The sequence below is a fragment of the Sphaeramia orbicularis genome, chromosome 1 (genome assembly GCF_902148855.1).
Source record: "Sphaeramia orbicularis chromosome 1, fSphaOr1.1, whole genome shotgun sequence".
Lineage (NCBI taxonomy): Eukaryota > Metazoa > Chordata > Actinopteri > Kurtiformes > Apogonidae > Sphaeramia > Sphaeramia orbicularis.
The window spans coordinates 39,759,361-39,780,855 of NC_043957.1; the positions used below are offsets into that span (position 1 = coordinate 39,759,361).

The following is a 21,495-nucleotide window of genomic DNA, read 5'->3' on the forward strand; positions in this document are numbered from 1 at the left end:
AGAAGGAGCTCCTGGGTTCCACTCCGCTGCCAACGTGCATGGGTCCCACCATCTACAGACATTCATTTGGTCGGTTTAAAATGTTCTTCTTTGTGTAAAAGTCCGCTCTGCGATGCACTGGTGACACATCCTGGGTGTACCCTGTGGAGGAAAAATGATTTTTTGCTGATTCATCCTGTTTAAGCAGTTTGTCTAAACTTTGTACTTGACATTCTGATGATATTAGACTTGTCATTCTGACGATGTTAGACTTTGTACTTGCTATACTAAGTAAATCAATAGAATCTAATCAAAACCAGATACTGTAGGGACATGTGATGGAACGTAGGTAAACATGTTTACATGACCAGCACAGTATAAAGGCTGTTTGAATCTGTGTGTCTGGGTCCAGTCTTAGCAGACTGCACCCTGTTTGCAAACAGCGAGACTTTATCTCTGAATCTGTGTGTTGATCATTGCTGCTTATTGTTGGTTGTTCACTAAAATTTGAAACATCATTCATTCATTCATTTTCTGAACCCGCTTTATCCTCACTAGGGTCACGGGGGTCGCTTGGAGCCTATCCCAGCTACATAGGGGCGAAGGCGGGTACACCCTGGACAAGTCGCCAGTTCATCGCAGGGCTGACATACAGAGACAAACAATCACTCACATTCACACCTATGGGCAATTTAGATTAACCAATTAACCTATCAGTGCATGTCTTTGGATGGTGGGAGGAAGCCGGAGAACCCGGAGAGAACCCATGCAGACACAGGGAGAACATGCAAACTCCACACAGAAAGGTCCCACCCTGTCGACTGGTGTTGGAATCGAACCCAGGACCTTCTTGCTGTGAGGCACGAGTGCTAACCACTGCACCACCGTGTCGCCCTGAAACATCATTTTGTAATAAATTTAAAACTCTACAAGCTCATTGTGCTTCTTTCTCACCGTGAGGTTTAGGCCCCGACATACCCCACCTTCACTTTAGCAGGGATAGGCTCAGACACCCCCACGACCCTTACGACGATTAAACAGTTCAGAAAATGGATGAATATCTGCTCCAGGAGTAAATCTAGAATGAGTAATGAATCTGTAAAGGCCCATCTCCATGTCTCACTTGTTTTGAGAAAACTAAATCCGATCTTGTTTTTACTGTAAAGTGATTTTATGTGATTTTATCTGTGAAAAGTGCTGTAGAAATGAATGAATGATTTATTTTTAAAATGGTGTAGTTTGTATTAAAGGTAGGGTAGGAGATGTTTTCCTGGAGCATTTTTTACTATATAGCTTAAAATCCCCTTCACACCCTGATTGCAACCAATTAATTAAATGCTCTAACTGAAAAAATAAAAAAATAAAAAAATTGTCACCTGTGGAATGGACAGGACTGAAAAAAAACCCACCATCCAATCATTTTAACCAGCCCATTAAAACAATTGAATGGTGACATATCTCTCAAATTCAACTTCCGTTTGTCCCCCCCCCCCCTCTGCAAGTACAATCAGTACTCTGGAGGAGTGACTTCGGGGGGAAGTCTGAAGAAAGGGGTTTGGACTTTTGAATTGTATATTTTCAAAATGTAGCTGGCTCGAACTGTTTTTCCAGGATCTCCTACCCTACCTTTAATGAACATTTACAAGTAAATACAAGAGATTATAACCATATGGCTAAATTCCATCTTGAGTCTCATTGGCAGGTGAAAAAAAAACCAAAGCAACAACTTACAAATAACATAATACCATAACTGAACTGAGACATACAAAAAGAAAATCAAACAACAACACACAGTGTGCACAACCAGACAAAAACAGGGGGACCAAGGCAGCCACCAATCAAAAATTGTTTAAGGTTTGCACATGAATTATATTATAAATACCCCATTTTCACCATTGCACATGGTTATATTGCAAATATCCCATTGTTGCTATTTCACATGATTGTATTGCACATTACTCTTAATCTCTATTGCATATATCCCTGTTTTCATCACACATAATTACATGATACATGTCCCTTTAACACTATTGCACATATCCCATTATCACTATGCACTTAACCCTTTAACACTATTACACATGACTGTATTGCAAGATATGAAAAGAATACATAAAGCTCACTCACTAAATTACTGATTGAACAGGAATGAATTAGAAAAAACTCCAACAAATACTTGCTTGTGACCTGGAAGATAAATAATGCATTTAAATGACAATAACTACATAAAGCTACAGCTAAATAACAGGAAAGTGCAAAGAGAGGACATGTGTTTTGGTGATTTTGATGGACTGATTTTTGACTCTTACATGAAAATATTCCTCAGATTTGTACTAGAAATTAGACACATCAGTAACAACAGCATGAGTTTTAAAGATCCCTTGTACACTAGGATACATACACAGATTTCACCAGTGATGGCATTTGTAAGTTCCTTAAAACCTACCTTGTAAGATAATTAAGTTGTTCTTGTGCTAATCACATTTTGGTTTGCCTGTCCAAGTTAGTGTTGAATTAACTGTTAATCTGATCAATGCCGCCATAGTTTCCAAGGTGTGCAAATGCCATCTGTTTGGAACAGAGAGGCTGTAATGATGATGGTGGGGCTGAAACAGCTGTAGTTCAGTGAGAATGGCCTTGGTTTTCTCTTCCTTTCATATCTTTTTGACTCTGATTATGGATAAATAGATGGGCCTAAGTGTGTGATTTTTTTTCCCAATACTACCTCAGTCATACAAGAATACATGCGGCTTGGTCAAAAAAATGTCTCTTTCTCTTCACCCTTGTTCTCTTATCATGCTCACCAATTCACCAACCTCCAGTGCCCTTCACATAAATAATGTGAACAGCAAATAAAAACCAAAAAATATAAGAAATAAATACATATTCAGGACAAGTGTTTTCAGGGTGAATCTCAGTGAAGAGGGAATCTGTTGTGTGTAGGTAGAGGATGATGAGGTAGAGTTGTGTCCTGTTACACTGAAATAATCACAGATTACACTGTTTACTTTTTTGGTGCCCTATTTTGATAATTTCTGTATATTTAGATTTTTATTCTCACATAGCCAATGCAATTTGTTCCCTGACATGTTAAGTCTAAAATCCTCTTGTTCGTTTTAGATGTCTTGGACTATGTGTCGGTGTCCTGAGGCACAACTGGCTGCTAGTGAATGCATCATGCATTAGTATGAGTGGATGTGCATGACTGACTATCTGCAGCCTTATTTTCTCTGCCATGTGGACATGAATAGAAGAGCTGCTGTAGTGGATCTAATGAAATCACATATTTGGGATTCAAATAACCCGAGTCAAGTCACCACCATGACTCTCTGGCTACTGCCATATGTACTGGCATATATTTTCATCCAAATATTCAGTTTAATTTAAAGACATAGCTTCAGGAAACATGCTATCTTGCAGAGCCATAGATGATAATATCTCATGGGTGAAGATGTATGTGTAGTCTTCACAGTTCTCAGGAACTCCTCACAGCTTCTTTTCTACAATCAATTATTCATGCTCCCCCGGACCAACATAGACATATTTCCTCTCAGACTCATATAGGTAAACAAAAACAACTCTGTAGGCTGAGGTGAGGCAGAAGACTTATGGCGAAACCTTGAAAAACCTGTCAGGTGTTAATGCTGGCCAGACAAGCCGGTAGCTCACAGGCTGTAATAGGATTGGGACTCGTCCATATGGGTCAGTATAGATCGACACAGAGTGTGCTCAGTCATGTGTGACGCTCTGCTAACAAAGGCTGACCCTGCCATATATAGTTACCATGGTTTATAATGACTTCAGTCTTTGCATGTCAAAATTTTCAGGCCAAATGTGGCAGCATGCTTGCATGAATTGTGGATTCATGTTAAATTGGAGAAAGCTGTCAAGACTGGCTCATAGGGCCTAGACAAAACACACAAACACAGGAGGATGCCGGCAAACAAATATTATTTGTCAGTCTAATGGTGCACAAATCAGATTAATCAAAATAATAATAAGGTAGTATATCCTATTTAAATTAGCACTGACACATTTCACACGGTTTAGCAATATTTTTTAGGGTAGAATAATTTAAAATAATTTGTACTTAATATTACTCATACATCCAAAGACATGCACTGGTTATGGTTAATTAGTTAATCTAAATTGCCCATAGTTGTGGACATGAGAGTGACTGTTTGTCTCTATATGTCAGCCCTGTGATGAACAGGCGACATGTCCAGGGTGTACCCCGCCTTCACCCATAAGTAGCTGGGATAGGCTCCAAGTGACCCCCGTGACCCTAGTGAGGATAAAGCAGGTTTAGAAAATGAATGAATGAATGTTACCTATATTTTAATATGCCATGTGAAGGTAGATTTGTCTTATTCTTTTGACTTGGATCTGTATTCTCTGTAATGATGAAGGGGGCTCATGTTGATGAGTAAAGCGTCAGTGGGCTTTCCCGTCCTCTGTGCACCCCTGACATAAACATCAGACAGACATAAGCTGTAAACAGCCAATGCATGAAATCCATACACCAACCTCTCCCCGATGTCTGAAACGGTAACCATGACGACATCATACTAATCCTCACCTGTTGATAGTTTGACTGTACATACTAATCACAGACAAGAAAAAGTGACACATTAGATCAGGTTGAATCACATTCTTTTCATTGCATGTACATTTTTTTGTCAAAAAAGGTGTTTGTATTGTCTCAGTTGTCCACTAGTACTTTAGTATATGAAGTATTTAAAAATATACTGTAGTCACATGCATGTGTGTGCTCTCAGCACAAATGTCAAATAATTTTTTCAGTAATCTTGTTGTGCTTAAAGGTGTCTTTTATTGGTCTCAGAGGATGTCCTCATCTCCCTGAGAAGTGTGAATTTTGCATGCACTTATTGCATAAGTGAACTACTGCCAGTATCAGACCTTCAAATACTAATACTGCGTCAGAGCCTAACAGAGTTAAAGGTTGTGTAACTGATAATTGAGAAATAGTGACAGCTTTACAGTGGCCGCAGTCTAAATACCAATAATCCATGGCCCCATGGTTTACCTGCATTACATCACTGTGTCACTGTGAGAAGAAGTCAGCTTAGAAGAAGCATAAAGTCAGGGTGACCTGGTTTGACCACTCACACACACTTGATAGAGTTTGACTTCAGGGTTTGAAATCAGAACATTTGATCTTGTTCAGCAGGTGGGACTTTTTTTTTTTTTTTTTGGAAAGCCTGCAAAAATAATTGCCATGGAGACAGCATCCCAAAGATAAAGTAACTAAAAGGATAAATGAACACATTTAATCATTAGGATTGTAGGAAAAGAAGTGAAAAAGCTGTTTTTAATGTGTTTGTACATTACTCTTAAATCCTGAGACACAATTAAAACAAACTAGAATCATAAGCGAAAGGACACTCAACATTTGTCCACAAGGAGTCAGACACTTCCTACATTTTTCTCTCCATCCAGCTCACGTTTTGTTTTTGGCAGGCTGTTGTGTGAGGAATGCTATAACCTCCGTATTTACTGCAAAGCACATGTGTCTTCACTCTTATAACCTAAAGATGCTCCAATTCTGAGAGAAACAAAATGAGCAGTATATACTAGTATATACTGTATGAATAAAAGTCACTTGATGTGAAAAATGCATTTTGCTCTCTGCTGGGTGTTGTGACGTTAAAGAGCAAGAGTTTCTAAGAGGTTTTACTTTGACGTATGACAGGAGTTGCATGCTCATAATTGGGTTAAACTCTGTGGGGGTAATACTGTGAAGGCTACATGTGCGTTTCACAGAATTCATCCAGTAAGTCTATGACACTAAATGACGTCCTAATTTGCAGAATTAGTGTTGACCTTAATGCTCATGTCAACATGGTATATGCAGGTCACTTTAATACACACACATCTTTTTAGTGAAGTGAGACTTTTTGGCTCAAAAACAAATTAGTTGTTTTTAATTTCACTTACAGCTTAAATGATTATTACGATTCTTTTGGTCATTTAAAAAAGTGCCTGTATCTAATGAGTTTTAGAAAGCATAGTCATACCAATACTACTTTCTCATCATTATTCCTAAATTATACAACTTGTGCTTAATTACACTTCATATTTTTCCCTTCTGTATGTTTTTGTTGCCTTCAACCTGCGACAATAAACTATATTTCTTGCTCTTACTATCGCCTCATTTAATTTTTAATAGCAGCTCATTTATATTGTTTAACACCATGGAATATATTATATAGACATTAGGTTTGTATTTGCATTTTTGCATGTGTTAAATAAAAAAAATAGAAATATATAAGACAGTTACTCTTTTGGTTTTGGCTTCAGACCAATGCTGTTGCTACCATCTTGTCCTTAAGAGTCCTTTAGGTTTCTGTGAGCATTTCAGTTTCTGGTCTGTGGTCGACCAAACTGTAACTTATCTGCCTTTTTTTTTTTTTTTTTTTTTTTAGTAGATTGCCATTTTAGTGAGAAGAAAATGTTTAAAGCTCACGGAGTAAAATGTCAAACTACTGAACCAAAGCATTCTTTTGGGTTTAATGTGAGTGTTGGCATATTTGTTGGACCTGCTCTCTCAGCACAAACTTTATCTTACTGAATGAATTAAACTTTTTCTGCTTATAAGATCTTGATTTATTGCTATTCTCTTAATGTCTTGATGAAAGTTTTAATTTCTAAAGGTATTTATTCTACCCTTGTGAACTGAAAATACCTTTCTGCCCCCAGAAAACAATGAGAGGCACCTAATGTTTCAGCAGGATTTCCAGAGTATTTAATATATTTACACATTCTACAAATGCTTTTGAGGAAATATGACTTATAGTCTCTTAAGTTTTCAGTTTACCACCACTTTTTCTTAAAGTATAGTTGGACTTCCCTTCAGTCACGGTGTGTGGGTGATTTTTACATGTCTTCTCGCTGAACCAATCTTAAAATTTAGGGTAAAAATACCAAATACAGAGCAGCATATACCCTGAAGGCCACATTTACTTCGCTTGGAGTGTGCACTAGACTGCATAGAGGTTGTGTCCCTCATGTGGTGAATCTGTCAAAATGCACTGCAGTTAATCTGTGGATCTTTCCTGGTCTGACAGGTCTCCTCGCTGGTTATTTCCATCCTGCTCGAGGATAAGGCATGAGCATTAACCAACCTGCTATTTCAGCAGAACCTCTCACCCACAACAGCAGATTTACGTAACACTCTGCAGCACAAGACATTTTGGGAGCAAAGTTGTCAAGAAGAAGCTAGTGTGTTATAATAAGGCACAAGGGAGTGAGAAAAGCAAAGTCTATAGGCCTCACTGAATTCTTTTTGACCCTCATAACCTCCGATTGCCGCCGTAATTAATGACAACAGTCCAGACGTGTACAGACACCCGTCCCCTGTCCTAGTGACACGTAGACCAACACCTCGACACCCCAACTTATCAGCACCACCTGGTTGGTTCCCATGAAGCCTCCAGTCACTCATAACCACCATACTGCTGTGTAGTGACCGTCAGAGACACAGCAGATTGGACAGGACACATTAAACAGACACCTCCAAAGTCTCTCTGGGGTTTCCTTGGCTTCCCTTTTGTTTACCTGTCAAAACATGCTGAGGACACTGTTTGTCTCCCTCCTGGTTTCTTGTGTCACTGCCACAAAAGAAGGTAAATTGAATTTTTTTACACACTTTGTTCACCTCTCCCCACTGTTAATGATGTGTTATATTTGGGATGTTCTTGTTATACACTGACTTTTCCGTCCCTATAGTTTACTTATTTATATTTTCTCGACAATGACGTGACAAATTCACAACAAATGGCTCTGATGATATGTTTAGGCAGTGGCGGCTGCCGCTAAATAAAACCAGTGAAGAGAAGAGAATGTGAATTTGTATGCAGAAACAAGTTATGATGTCAATAATGTTTGTGTTGACATGTTATAAGCCTTTGACTCTAATGTTTGACTAAATTCCACCTGCAGTCAGTGTTCTTTATATGAAAGCTTAATGCACCACACATGATTCACAGGAGTCTCCTTGGTGTCAAGCCCACAAGATTTTTTCCACTTGACCGCAGAACAGCTGCTGGAAAAAAGGTTGAATACCAAGTGACATTTGGCCATCAAACTACAGTCCCTGTGTAAAATTCAGAGGTAGGGGAGATTAAAAGAAGGTGTAATGGGGAGAACAGGGCTGAACTTTGTTACCAATGACATTTGGAGCAGGTTAATCATCAGCTTTATTTTCATTCTGGAGTCTTGAAAGCATCTGCACCTCACTCAAGTGAACATGGCAATCCAGTGAAAATCATCTAATCTCATAAGAACAAGAAAATAATTTTTCTGATTGGCTGTGGGGTGCAGTTTTAGGTGATTATTGAATCATATAACATGAGCAGAGTCACACCTGAATAGTGTTTTTTCTTTTCTTTTTTTTTTTTTTGCTTGGGAGAGTTCCTAAATGAGTGAAAACACCCTGCAGTGGCTCAGTGTCGGCTGTGAGAAGAACTGTCCATGATCCTCTCAATGCAAAGGAAAGGGATACATTGGACCATTGTTTATTGAAGGAGACAAGAGAATGCCTTCCCACAGCTCACTTCAGCTGAAACTAACAAAAATAAATGATCAACATGATGAACAGGATGCACATTTTTATCTAATGACACAACTTTCAAATATCTAGATGTATTTTGCACTTCATACACTTGTTGATGTAAAATGTGTTGATATAGCAGAACCTGTGCTCAGTTTGTATGAGTTATATTGTCACTGCCTATACTTGTATCATTCACTAATCTTAATCAGTCTCAGACGCCTTAATAAAAATAAACTGTAAACAGTGAACTGTGAACTGGATCTTCAGTAGGCAGAGAGATGCAGGCGAATCAGGCTGGAGGAAGTGTGTCTGTGGGTTAAAATGTCATTATAAATGTTGGCAAATAATTTTGAATTCAACAAATATACTTGAAATTGGTCACATGCTAGCTATCAGGTTTATAGACCACGTGGGTGGACAGGAGGATGAGTGTGACTGATGGGAGTGTAGTTTTACTCTTTATTTAGGCCCATTTCTGTTCCAACACTGGTAATGAAGTCACATTTTTACAGTGCTACCCATATTGATATCCTGCATTAAACAACACAGTAAGAACACACCAGTGGAACTATCCAAGGTGCATTTTGTTGTCCATCATTGTAGTTTCATCACAGTACTTGTAGTTTAACATCTGTCTGGTGTAAGTGCAGCCAGATTCTCTCTGCACCACACAAATCCTTTTGAATATTCCTTTCCATCTTTCCTCAACTCCATGTTTCTCATTGAGATCAAGGAAAAATGGCTGGGCAAAGTGTACAGTTTTTTTAAATTATTATTTTATCCACCCCTGTAACCAGGAAGTGAACAATGGAATTAACGCAGACAGTAGAAAAAAAGAGTTAAAAATAACTTCAATAAATAAGGACATATATATATATATATATATATATATATATATATATACACATGTGTGTGTATGTATGTATGTATGTATGTATGTTTGTGTGTGTATATATATATATATATATATATATATATATGTACACACACACACACACACACACACACACACACATATATATATATATATATATATATATATATACACATGTCAGAGTCATGTTTACTAAAACTTTTATATGTGTAATAATAAGTTGGAATTGCTGTTTTTTTTCTATGGACCAGCTGCCACATGTGTTGGGATCTTACATCATACAAAAGACCGTGGCTCAGGGGGTAGAGTGGGTCATCCACAAACTCCCTGGTCCCTGTCTACATGTTGAAGACACTGAACCCCAAGTTGCTTCCAGTGACTGTTTTGCTGGTGTGTGAATGAATGGGGGACACATTATACAGGCCTTCGAGGACTGAAAATCGCTTTACAGATTGTAAAGTGACACTTACACATGAACTGTAAAAGGTTCATCTGTCACTCTCTTTGTCATTCTCTTAAAGCTCCATCCAATAAAGGTATTTTATCCAGAATGTTTGAATAAACATAGTATGTCTTTTGAATTGTTTTAAGTGAATGGTACACACACCTTTTTTCCTTTATTAATAACAATTGTTTCTTTCTGTTCTTGAGCTCAACCAATGTGTATTCCAGTGGCAGCTGCTCGTATTTCAGAGAGGGGAAGCTCATTGTCGACTTACATAAAAAAAGTTGTCAAGTTATTTAAACATAAATTTGGCCCTCCCTTCCTTGTGATTTGTGTACTTGTGTATTTACAGTGCAAAAAATGAACAAGTAATTTTGTAGTGGATTCTCTCTCGATTTCACAAGCAGAATGCGCAACGGTATTGAACTGAACGCTGTCAAGTGAAGGAGTAGATCTCAAAATAGTTGTCAATCAAACAGGATTCAGCCTTTCGACTGATCCTCCAATCAACACGTGGAAGCCTGGCATTCAGCCCAGCCGAGCTCCGCCCACAGCTCAATTCACCCCAGAGACGCTGAGCATCCAGGGGCAGGACAACATCATGGCATTTATCCAATTACTGTCCAGTTTTGAGGCAATGAAAAAAAACTGTTCCATGAAGTCCCATTGAAGTCCATGGACACTGAGCATCTACAGGCAAATGCACTGACCATAGATCGTATGAGAAAACAGCGCAACGAGAATGTATGAGAAGTGAACAACATCGAGTCTGTTGATTTGTGATAAAGCTGATTCTGAACGAACTCGTCTTTGAGATGAACGTGTTCTAACACATTTGTAGTCAATGAAATGTCAATACAACCGTACATATTTGACTATTTAATTTTCGTAATTTTAGGGGAAGCTGAGCTTCCCTTGCAGTCTTTGAGAAACTGCCTCTGGTGTATACCTAAACATTATATATACCACAGGGTGATCAAAAATACATACACATATATTTTCTCCAATAACTATGAAGCCATTATTACTGGATAACAGGAAATACCCATAAAATTTTGCAATTCTGTTAATCCAATTTTTTTGCAGCCTTTTGGGTCCAAACCATATTAAAGTGATGTGTTTCTGTTTTCACAGATGCTGTCCTTCACAGGTTAAATGATGCTAAGGCAGTTGAAACCTTTATTGACTCTGCTGAGGTGGTGGTCATTGGATTCCTGGAGGTCAGAGAAGAAAATATTACAAAGACATCTTAAAATCACTTAAAACCAAATCCACTGCATTATTTCCACTTTATTATGTCACCTTGCATGTTGCGAACCAGACATGATCAGACAAATTAGCTAGGAGCAAGGCTGAGGACTCCAAAAATACAGCATTGTTTGCACTGTCGTCTCTGCGATGCTGTCACGGATGTATTTCAAGGAAGGATATATTTCCTGTGGCCACACCTTTGGCAGTGCTGGTGCTGTGAGTACAGAGGGTGGCTGGCTGTCCCACAGAGGCGAGCCCTTTGGCCAGACTCTCTGTGCGGGGGAAGATGGCACCATGCCGCTGAACAGGAAATACATACGTATCTGAAGACTTGTGGGATTGGCTCCGTTGACCCTCTCGTCAACATGTGCAAACACAGGGGCAAGGTTCATGAGAGGGGAGTGAAAAGAGAGACGAGAGCACATGAGGATAACAAATAGTTGAACCATGATGCCGAAGGGAAAACAGACCAAAATATTGGTGCTGTGACTCATAGGGAGCGAACACATATTATAGACTACGAAATGATAAAATGGATTGCCAGAGTGCATGCAGCCATGTCTCAAAAATAGACATGATTCACCTTCCTTTGAGTCAGCCTCATCTCTGTTCCCAGTACATTTCTTTGTTTTTCTGCGTCTGCCTCTCTGCCACCTGCACTTTCCAAATCCTTTGTTTTTTTCCAATTGTACTTTGCTGTAAAGAAAAAAACATTGAAAACAATCTCCGCATCCAATAGTGGTCTGTAGGGTGTTATGTAAGGAGGAAAATATGCCAAGATGTGGCACTTTTTTTCCCCTAAGACTATCTTTGGCTGTAAAATAAACTGTACTTAAATAAACTGTAATTCTTATAAAATTCAGTATAAACAATTTTTGTTTAAGTTAACAAATGAAGTTATGATCTAGAAATTTCCCTTGAAATATTAGAAGTGAAAATGTTGATTATGTGGTAAGTTTTTATGTATGATAAAATTTGGTTATTGTTACTGTAACTGTATGAATAACAATACATATTCATGACAATTTCCCTTGAGTAGCAGGTAAAGAACGTAAATCAATATCAAGCTCTTTCCACTGAAAATTTAAATTTTCACTGTCTTCCAGTAGTGTCACAAAGGATTTTTATATAACATCCTGCAGACAGAGACATATATTTACCTTTTATTGTTTTTCCTTTTATTGCAAAAGCAAGTGGCACAAGATTAACCCTAAGTAAGTGTGAGACCAGAGCAGAAATTGAAAGTAAAGTCAAGTAATTACATGGTATTCCCTCTGTGTCCCAGGGAGAGGACAGTCATGGCTATAAGGAACTCGTGGCGGCTTCAAAGAGGGTCGACTCAGTCCCCGTAGCCATTTGTACCGTGAAAGAAGTGTGGGCCAGCTACAGTATCCCCTCAGACACCATTGCTCTTTTCAGAAAGGTATTCTGCACCATCATCACACAAACTACCTTTTGTGTTCTAGAGGTGTTAGACTGTGCTGATGGTTATGACGCCTGTGTGTGGTGTGAGTCTAGGCAGACAACCACCAAGAGAACCTTGTACTTTCAGAGGCCAAGAAGTTAGAAAGTGATGGTCTTGTGAACTTCATTACCATCAATGAGGTCCGATACTTTACAGAGTACAACCAAGTGGTAAGTCCACCTTGTGTATGGATTTCTGTATACTCCTGCCTATATCTCTCTTGCATATAAAATATTCATGTTCCATATAAATCCACCGTCAACCTGCTTTTTTTCTATAGACAGCAGTGGGTCTGTTCAACTCAGAGGTGAAGACGCATCTGCTGCTCTTCGCAAACAGGGGCAGTAAAGAATATACTGAGCTGAAGAAGCAACTTGAAGTTCTGGCCCCAGAGTTCACAGGCAAGGTGAGATTCACGTATCAGGAAACTGATTCATATATAACTTTTGAAATGCACACGTTATAGTGTCATGAAATTGGTGTTTCTTTCCCAGTTTTTGTTTGTTCTGATTAATGGGGCGGCAAAGTCCAACTTCCGCTCACTGAACTACTTTGGCCTCAAGTCTAAAGACCTCCCACGGGTCGGCATCTATGACGGCGACTCTGACATGAAGTGGCTCCTACCTGAAGGAGAGATTACACCTGAGAAAGTACAAGACTTCTGTCAGTCCTTCCTACGAGGTGACCTGAAGGTAAATAGGCATTAAAATGGACCTGAAATTAGTTTGTGTATCATGATCCTGGAAATGTCTTTCTACTGATCCCAACAGCTATTTCAGATTCAAATGTTACTCTTTTGTGTTCTCACAAAGTGTACACTGTCTCTAAGCCATGAAATGTACAAATATAAAACTTAGATGATTATGATTGAAAAACATAACATTAACAGTAAAACCAGGAGCTTGAGAAAGTGTCTGAGAGGAAGATGGCATTGAGTCTGGGCAATAAGAACAGAAGGTCTTCTTGTCGTGTCAGTGAAGTCTAAGTACCACACACTGCAGAGGAAACCTCACTCTGTGTACTAATTTGCTCTGTCACACCACACAGAACTCCAGCTGGGTGTGACCCAGAGTCTGAGGCCTCAGAGTCAGACAGACCGACCAGGGTTAGAACCAGGACATGAGACCGTGTCACTAAAAACACTCCAATCAGATGACACTATAAATTAAATGATACGTGGACAATAGTTGGTGCTGTGGAAAGGGCAAATGTTCAGTGATGTTCCTGGAATCAGTTGGTCTTTGAGTCCTACCGTCATGCATGCTCTTCCTGGTAAACCATCTTATGGCGATCAGACCCAACCTTTTTTCCAGAAGGCTCTCTGGATGTAACTCCCATGACTATCCTGTCCTGTACCACAGACACCTGGAGGCTGTCTCTCTGTCATGTCAGTGAACTGTTCTCCACCTTTCTTAATTCCCAGTGTACTGAAGGATCTGGCTGGAGGTCAGGCTACGAAACCTCTGCAGTCTTCTATCAGAAAGCGTTTTGCTCTCCTGCTATTTTGCGGGCCTTCTCTGACATGATCAGATCAGTAGTTGAAAATACACACCCTCCCTCTGCTGCTCTCTCCTTAGTCCAAATCAAAAGACTACATATTAATAGATAGATGGTCAGATATCTCCTGTCAGTAGAATAGAAAAGAGTATTCTTTATTCTCCTAGTGGAGAAATTTGCACATTAAGCTGCCCAACATAACCTGACATGACATACAGTTGCGGGAAAAATTATTAGACCATCAAAAGTCATCAAAAACAATGGTTATGCAATCAAGTACTAACTCCTGTGTGTATCATGTGACTAAAACAGACAGAAAAGAAAACATGGAATGCCTAAAAGCACTGTTTTTGTCAGTACAATGCCATAGATATTGATATAAGAATTGAAGTGATTTTGGTTATTATCAAGAAAACATGGAAAATGGCTAGATATCAGCTCTAAAATTAAACTTATGAGCTATTTTTGTTCTTATCATTATATTTGTCCAAACAAATGTACCTTTAGTTGTACCAGGCATTAAAATGAACAAGAAACTGAAGAAAACAAGGGGTGGTCTAAAAAATTTTTCTGCAACTGTATATTGCACACTGTCCTTATTACACCAATCCTTAGAAACACAAAGGAATAATTTACAGCATAAAAAAAAATTCAGAAATAAAAATACACATGTACTCATGTCCATTTTTTGACTGTATACTTTTTATCTGTAAGTAAAATTCTAAAACTCAGAGTGAAGGATATGTGACAGGTCCAGCAAGATTCTCTGTGCTTGTGTGCGAACACAGGCCTGGAGGCAGAACTCATAAATGCCCTGAAGGGGGAAACTTTTCTCCACATCCCCTTCAAGGCAGCCTGTACCAGACACTGCAGCTTAGACTTTGTCTGGACAGAGAGACTGCCAAACCACGCTGATATTCCATACCTGATTATGCTCTCCAGCACTGCTTAATAGAATAAAACACAATTTTTTCACTGACCCCAAACTCCCTCAGCCAATGTAAACAACACAACCGACAATATGGAAATAATGTGAAGCCTTTTTCTAAATTTCTATATCACCAGTAGAACTTACACTGATAAAACCACAGCTCCGATCAGTTTCCAGACCACTGCAAATGTGGGCTTTGCTGTTGTCCTTAACCCATAAAGACCCAGTGCTACTTTTATGGCAGTTCCCAAGTGAATTTTCCTCTCTTTTTAACCTTTCTTAAGGGATTTATCACCACATTATCACATTATAATATTATCCTCTGTATTTGTAATTTTTCACTGTAAATCATGTATTTACCTATATTTAATTTCCTATATTCAGTTTAGATATTAATGTAAACACAGTGCAAATTCCAAGATTATTATATCAAAACAGAGAAAACTGAAGAAAAAGTGTCTTTTTCAGGAAAGATATCATTAACTGAACATAAAACAAGTGTCTCCATTTACTATCATTTATCAAACTCCATTGGTTTTACTAGTGAATCCATAGTCACTTTTACACAGAGACCCTTAAAAAAAGGTGAGATGGTGATCCCACCTTTTTTCCACCATTGTCTGATTTCCACAGTCAAAGGAGTAACAGAGGTGAGACAGGCTGAACTTTTACACAACGGACCTGCGTTCCAGAATCAAAGGGGCGGTGACGCAGCGCAGCCTACACTGTGTCGTATCACTTCCACATCAGAAATACCCGACGCATAGCGGTGCTGCTAGCCTCTCCAGAGGTTCCACAAATGTTAGCATAGATAGACTCCTCTGTCCAAAGTGCCAACAGCTTGTGGATCTTAGCGTTTCCCCAGTTCGACGTCTTTCTGGTTGCATTGTTATGTTTTTTGTTACTGTACACGGCTCATGCTCATTTTTAAATCCCTCTGGCGTGGGGTCACACACGCAATACTTCATCAAAACATCACACCTTGATTGTGAAACAAGAGGTGTTCCTTTTACGTAGCGTTCCGGAATCATGATTCCACCTTTATCACGGTTCTGTTACTACCTCCAGAGGCGTTACAGAGCCGCAATAAAAGTGAGACTAGATGATTGCACCGTTTCATTTACACTGACATCGTTCTACAAAAAAGACGAATTATTAGCATAACAGAAGTGCTATGTAAAAAGGTCTAGTGTTTCCACAGCAACTATGGAGCCTCTGACGTCCAAATGGGTCAAATCTGATGACCATGAAAAGATGACAAACTGCTGGTTATCTCACTTTTTTTTACATGTATTGAAAGGATTAGTGGATCAACAGGTACTAAACATTTCAGATCAGTAGATGGTTTTGGTCGCTGATTGATATATGGGTCTTTATGGGTTAAAGGAGATCCTGGCTGCTCCATAGCTTTAATGATCATGGTATGTATTTCATCTATCAGTTCCAATGAATCACCGAAAATCCTTTGGAACATATAAAACACCAGTAAAAACCTGGTCCAAACTGCTTGTCAAGTGCTCCCCCGTAACCATAGCAGATGGCACCTGAGAATTTAGCTAAAAAAAAAAAAAAAACTTTAGAAACATGACCATAAAACTTTACAGTTTAACAATTTTCAATGCATATAGTTTCACTTTAGTAATACATCACTGGGCAATGTTGGTGTTTGTGTATTAAAGCTGTAGAAACAAGGTTCACCTTAGGGGAAACTTTTCAGTGGCTTCACTCTTATTAAAAAAATAAACAAGTGGTATTTCACAAATATTTCACCCATTATAAGTAAATGGGAAAATTTTAAATTTAAAAATTCATAAAAAATTTGAACTTTGACCTACTGTTCCCAAAATGTGATAAAATCCATTGCAGGTCACTGGCAATCTATAAAGTCAATTTGGTATGAATCCAACCAATAGTTTTGCTGCTACAGACATGTGAAAGTTTGCCCATTCGAAGTAAAGGGGAAAAAAAAGATTTAAAAAAATTATTTAAAAAAATTGTAACCTTGACCTACTTTTCCCAAAATGTAATGAGATCTATTCTTGGTCACTGGCAATCTAGAAACCAAATTTGGTATGAATTCAACCAGTAGTTTTGCTGCCAGAGTGTTAACAAACAAACAAACAAACAAACAACACAAACAACACAAACAAACTGTACCAAAAACAATAGCCCTTGCTTCCTCTTTGGGGGGCAGGGTAATAACTAAACCTATGTATCAAAATGACCATTCCCAGAGTAGACTTTATGGTTTTATTTCAATTCAGAGGCATGGAAAAGATACCAGAGCAGTTCTTTCTCGAGCTGCCACCATCTTCCTTCCAGTCTCTACCTCAGTTCCATCTTTGGCCACATTCTTATCTGTTACGGCTCAGAAGGTCTTGTTTCCTTGAATTACTTCAACCGAATAACATCAATTTGTTCATGGTCCAAGACACTCCAGTCATGTTCTGAGGTGTGGAGATTGTCACTTCATAAATCAGAAGTGGTTGCAAGATTGTGAGATCTGTACCAAGGTGCTTCATATTTCTTCAGTAGTCTGGTACATAAATCCAAATCCATGCAGGTCAGTTGAAAAAATATTGCATCCCATCAAACACTTATATAAAGCCTTTTATTTGCCACCTCTTCTTCTTTGCATTACTCAACCAGAATTTGGAAACTACCTTTCCTCTTCTCAGCACCACAGATTCAGCTTATTTAGTCTCAATTGTTCACTCATGTCACAAAAAATGAAAAAACAAAACAACACAAAACAAAAAAACAACACATACACTACCAGGCAAAAGTTTGGACTCACCTTCTTATTTAAATGACATGAGATGGACCACAGATGGCCAACAAGAGCTCAGCATCATTTGGAACTCCTTCCAGACTTTTGGAAAACATTTCAGGTGATTACCTCATGAAGCTCATCAAGAGAATGCCAAGAATACACAAAACAGTAATAAAAGCAAAATGTGGCTATTTTGAAGAATCTAAAATATAAAACATGCTTTGAGTTTTGTCACACCTTTTTAAACTACGTAATTCCATATGTGTTCATTCATAGTTTTGATGCCTTCAGTGAGAATCTACAATGAAAATAGTCATAAAAATAAAGAAAAACCAGGTGAGTCCAAACTTTTGCCTGGTAGTGTATATAAAAATGTTAACTTTCACATTTTAACTCCTTATAGGGCACTCATTGAAATACTCTGAAATTCAAAAATGTCAACCTTAGTGCGTTTTTTGAGGACAAAAGAAGAGTTTATATGTTTTTTTGAAATTTTCCAACATTTTTATTGTTATATAGAAAATCAAGGTTAATGAAGTTACCATATTTGGTTCCTTTGCCATAAACAATAAATAAATAAATCCAGGAAGTAAATGAAAAAAAAAAAAACAAAAAACAAACAAACAAGAAAAACACATGTAAGGTGAAAGGAACATGTATTTTAGAACATTATAACATCACTTTTTGAAAAATTACAACAACATAAGTGCTGATTCAGACCCCTGTCCACATCCACATTATCCCTTTGAACATCATTCCTTACATTAGTACCATTACTTTATAGTACCTAACAAAGCAGGTACACTCACTGTTCATGCAGAGGTGGACCTTACAGACCCTGTAGACCACACTGGACCTGAGATTGTTGACTCTCTGTCCTCACTCTAACTGTTGCTGTCGCTGTCTTGTAATGTGTGCAGAAATGACCAAAAATAGTCACTTGCCTGATAAAGGGTTAACTGTGGTCATTGTGGATAATGGATAATACAGTGTTTTAGTTGTCTCACATGCATTTACTCTCTTTGTCCATTTTCCAGAATGTGAAGCAGGCAGGAGCAGAACCCAAGACGGAGCTCTAGTTTTGGTAGAACAAATGAATTACTGCGTATGTAATTAAAAAAAAGAAAACAAAGCTTCTGATGTGATTTTTTCAAGGATCTTGCCCTGCAATTTCTTCTTTCAAGGACCAAGGAAACTATGCAAAGTACCCCTCTGTATGTGTACATGTCTATATCATGTGTCCTTGCTTATTTACTCACGTATGTTACATTTCATCCGTTTGTATGAGTGTGAGCCCGTCTGTGGTCTGGGGAGCTGACCACTGGTCACTGGCCACAAGCTGCAGTGATATGGCAGAGTTTGTTCGCCTGCCCACTAATGTTATTGTCAGAACCACAACACACCGACCTCAGAGAAACTGACAGAGATCAGACCGTACATATATGGCCTGGGCAGTTAGCAGGACTGTCTCATATGATTCATTATGGATATGAAAGTATGTAAACAAAGTGGAAAACATCACATTAGGACTAACTTTAATTAAAACAAACAGAGAAGGAAGTTATGCTAGGAAGATGCAGAAATCCCTTTCTCTAAACTGCCTTTGTTCTAATGACATTTGACTTAAAGAGCTGTCTAAATATGGGATAAAAAGAAGGCAATAAAGACTATAAAAACTCTATAAATGGCTACATATGGGCTGTAGACATCAAGAGTGAAAAAGTTTGGGCTTGTCCCAAAAATATTCTCTCAAGCAAGAAGGGAATTTCAAGGCCCAGACTGGGATCAGTATAATTAGTGGTGTCATATTGCCAAACGGATACATCCGGCGGAATTTGGAGAGCCTGGCAGGTGGATGTTTCTCAGAGACCAGATGGAAATATACAGCGTGTGTTTTGCCTGCCGTCTGAGTTTGTTTATGGCAGCAGTTGAGGCAATCCACAGATGAGACAGTGTTGTATAAAACACTGATGGAGGTCTGTGAGTGATAACAACAGCCTGTTTCAGTTGTGTAACTTCAGACAGAGCTACAGGATTATGATTTTTCATAAAACAAAGCCACAACCCTACTGCTAATGTTATTGATTACATATGACATTTAATCATTAATAAATGCTCAGATTAAGTAATTATAGATCTGCTCTGAATTCATAATCAAATTCAAAGAAGTTTGAGGCACACATTTATTGCCTTATACAGCCTACTAAACACCCATAATCCCACAACAGAATACAATAACAAAATACCCTCAATGTAATCCACAACTTAACCTTCCTCTTGTGTTATCTTTCTGTTATCATCTCATATGTTAACAGGTTGGTTTTGACCTATGTCTTAAATCACCTGTAAAATACACTAAAAACAGTTATCTATCAACCAATTTGTTTCTCATCTCTTGGTCACCTTGTTAGGCTTCCTTATCCATGAAAATATTGGTTTTAATATTTTTGGTATGGGCCTCTGGGTCTTTTTTTTTTTTTGTCAGTATACCCATCGATGTGCACTCTGCAGTCACCAGCTCTACACTGAATTGACCTCACATAAGTGGACATGCTGGTCTTGGCTTGTTTTGTTTTTGTGCAGGTATACTGGATAACAACGCAAAATGAGAATCCCCATAAACTCACATGATTGTTAGAGGAGCTGACTGTCAGTGCTTTGGCTGACAGTGCACTTATGACTTCAGTTTGGGCTCTAATTATTGCTTCATAATCTTATTTTCAGAACTGGGTCGAAACTGACCCTAACAGCATAAAAGTCATGATTTCAACAAGAGCATTTCATAATTCAGTGAATTTTTTATTTTTTTTAAATTATTTTTTTGAAATAGAGGTTCCTGACAAAGTCAAAAAGCCTCGATGTAATAAACAAAATTGAAGTGGTTCATTTATGCATTTAAAACCTAAAATGGGTCAGTGCTGACCCTAACACAGAAAGAAGGTAAAGTCAGACAAATACTCACATATTCCTTACCTTCATCTTTACCTAAATAAATCAAAATCTATAAACATTTATAATAAACTATACAATGCACCCTTCACCCCCTCATTCATCATCTCAGTGGTGCACCCATTTTCAGCCAGAACACCTATGAAACACAAGTACGGACCATGTTCCAGTCATTCATATTTCCATGATTTAGTAAATGGTTTATGTAACATATCTGCTTGTGTCTATTATAAACAAACTTGGTTCCTTCTCTTGGCTCAATAGAAGCTAAGCGGTGATAGTGAGGGGGAAAAAAGTTAAAAAATAAAGCGCCATTTTATTATTTTAGGAGCAAGTTTTGCTTAAATCATGTCTCTTCAGCAGACTCCTACACCCACAATAAAACATTAAAGAGAATTTTGGGTTTTTTTTTTTTTTTTTTTTTTAATCAAGTCACCAGAAAAAAGAAAAAAACAAGAAAAAAAACAAGCAAAGACTAAAACAAACAAAAATAAAGACTATAGCCACGAGGGGAAAAAAAACAAACAAAAGACAATAGACAAAATATACATATATGTATATATACACACATACACAAACATACAATAGACAAAAAACAGATTAAAAAAAGACAAAGAATAAAAGACAAAACCAAACAACAAAAGCACCTTGGAGTCCTAAAAATACCCTCACATCATTTTACATAAAAAAAAGTCACCCCCCCCCCAAAAAAAAAACAGCACATCCCAACAGGTTCCATCTTCCTCCTCCTCCCTC

General features: G+C 38.2%; 1 protein-coding gene across 1 annotated transcript; it reads left to right on the plus strand.

Annotated features, from left to right (window-relative positions):
• Positions 1-7,567: 7,567 nt before the first annotated feature.
• On the plus strand, positions 7,568-18,869 carry erp27 (endoplasmic reticulum protein 27). Its single transcript, XM_030148266.1, has 8 exons — positions 7,568-7,625; positions 10,772-10,790; positions 11,024-11,093; positions 12,410-12,547; positions 12,643-12,759; positions 12,870-12,995; positions 13,084-13,281; positions 18,828-18,869. The coding sequence occupies exons 1-8, from the start codon at positions 7,568-7,570 to the stop codon at positions 18,867-18,869; spliced, it is 768 nt and encodes a 255-aa protein (XP_030004126.1).
• Positions 18,870-21,495: the final 2,626 nt, after the last annotated feature.

What these genes read in the sequence shown, in the direction of transcription:
- erp27 (XM_030148266.1), top strand. Translation starts at nt 7,568, where the DNA reads ATGCTGAGGACACTGTTTGTCTCCCTCCTGGTTTCTTGTGTCACTGCC. An exon ending in CCATTGCTCTTTTCAGAAAG is followed by an intron (nt 12,548 to 12,642) that starts GTATTCTGCACC and finishes GTGTGAGTCTAG; the next exon opens with GCAGACAACCACCAAGAGAA. An exon ending in CCCCAGAGTTCACAGGCAAG is followed by an intron (nt 12,996 to 13,083) that starts GTGAGATTCACG and finishes TTTCTTTCCCAG; the next exon opens with TTTTTGTTTGTTCTGATTAA.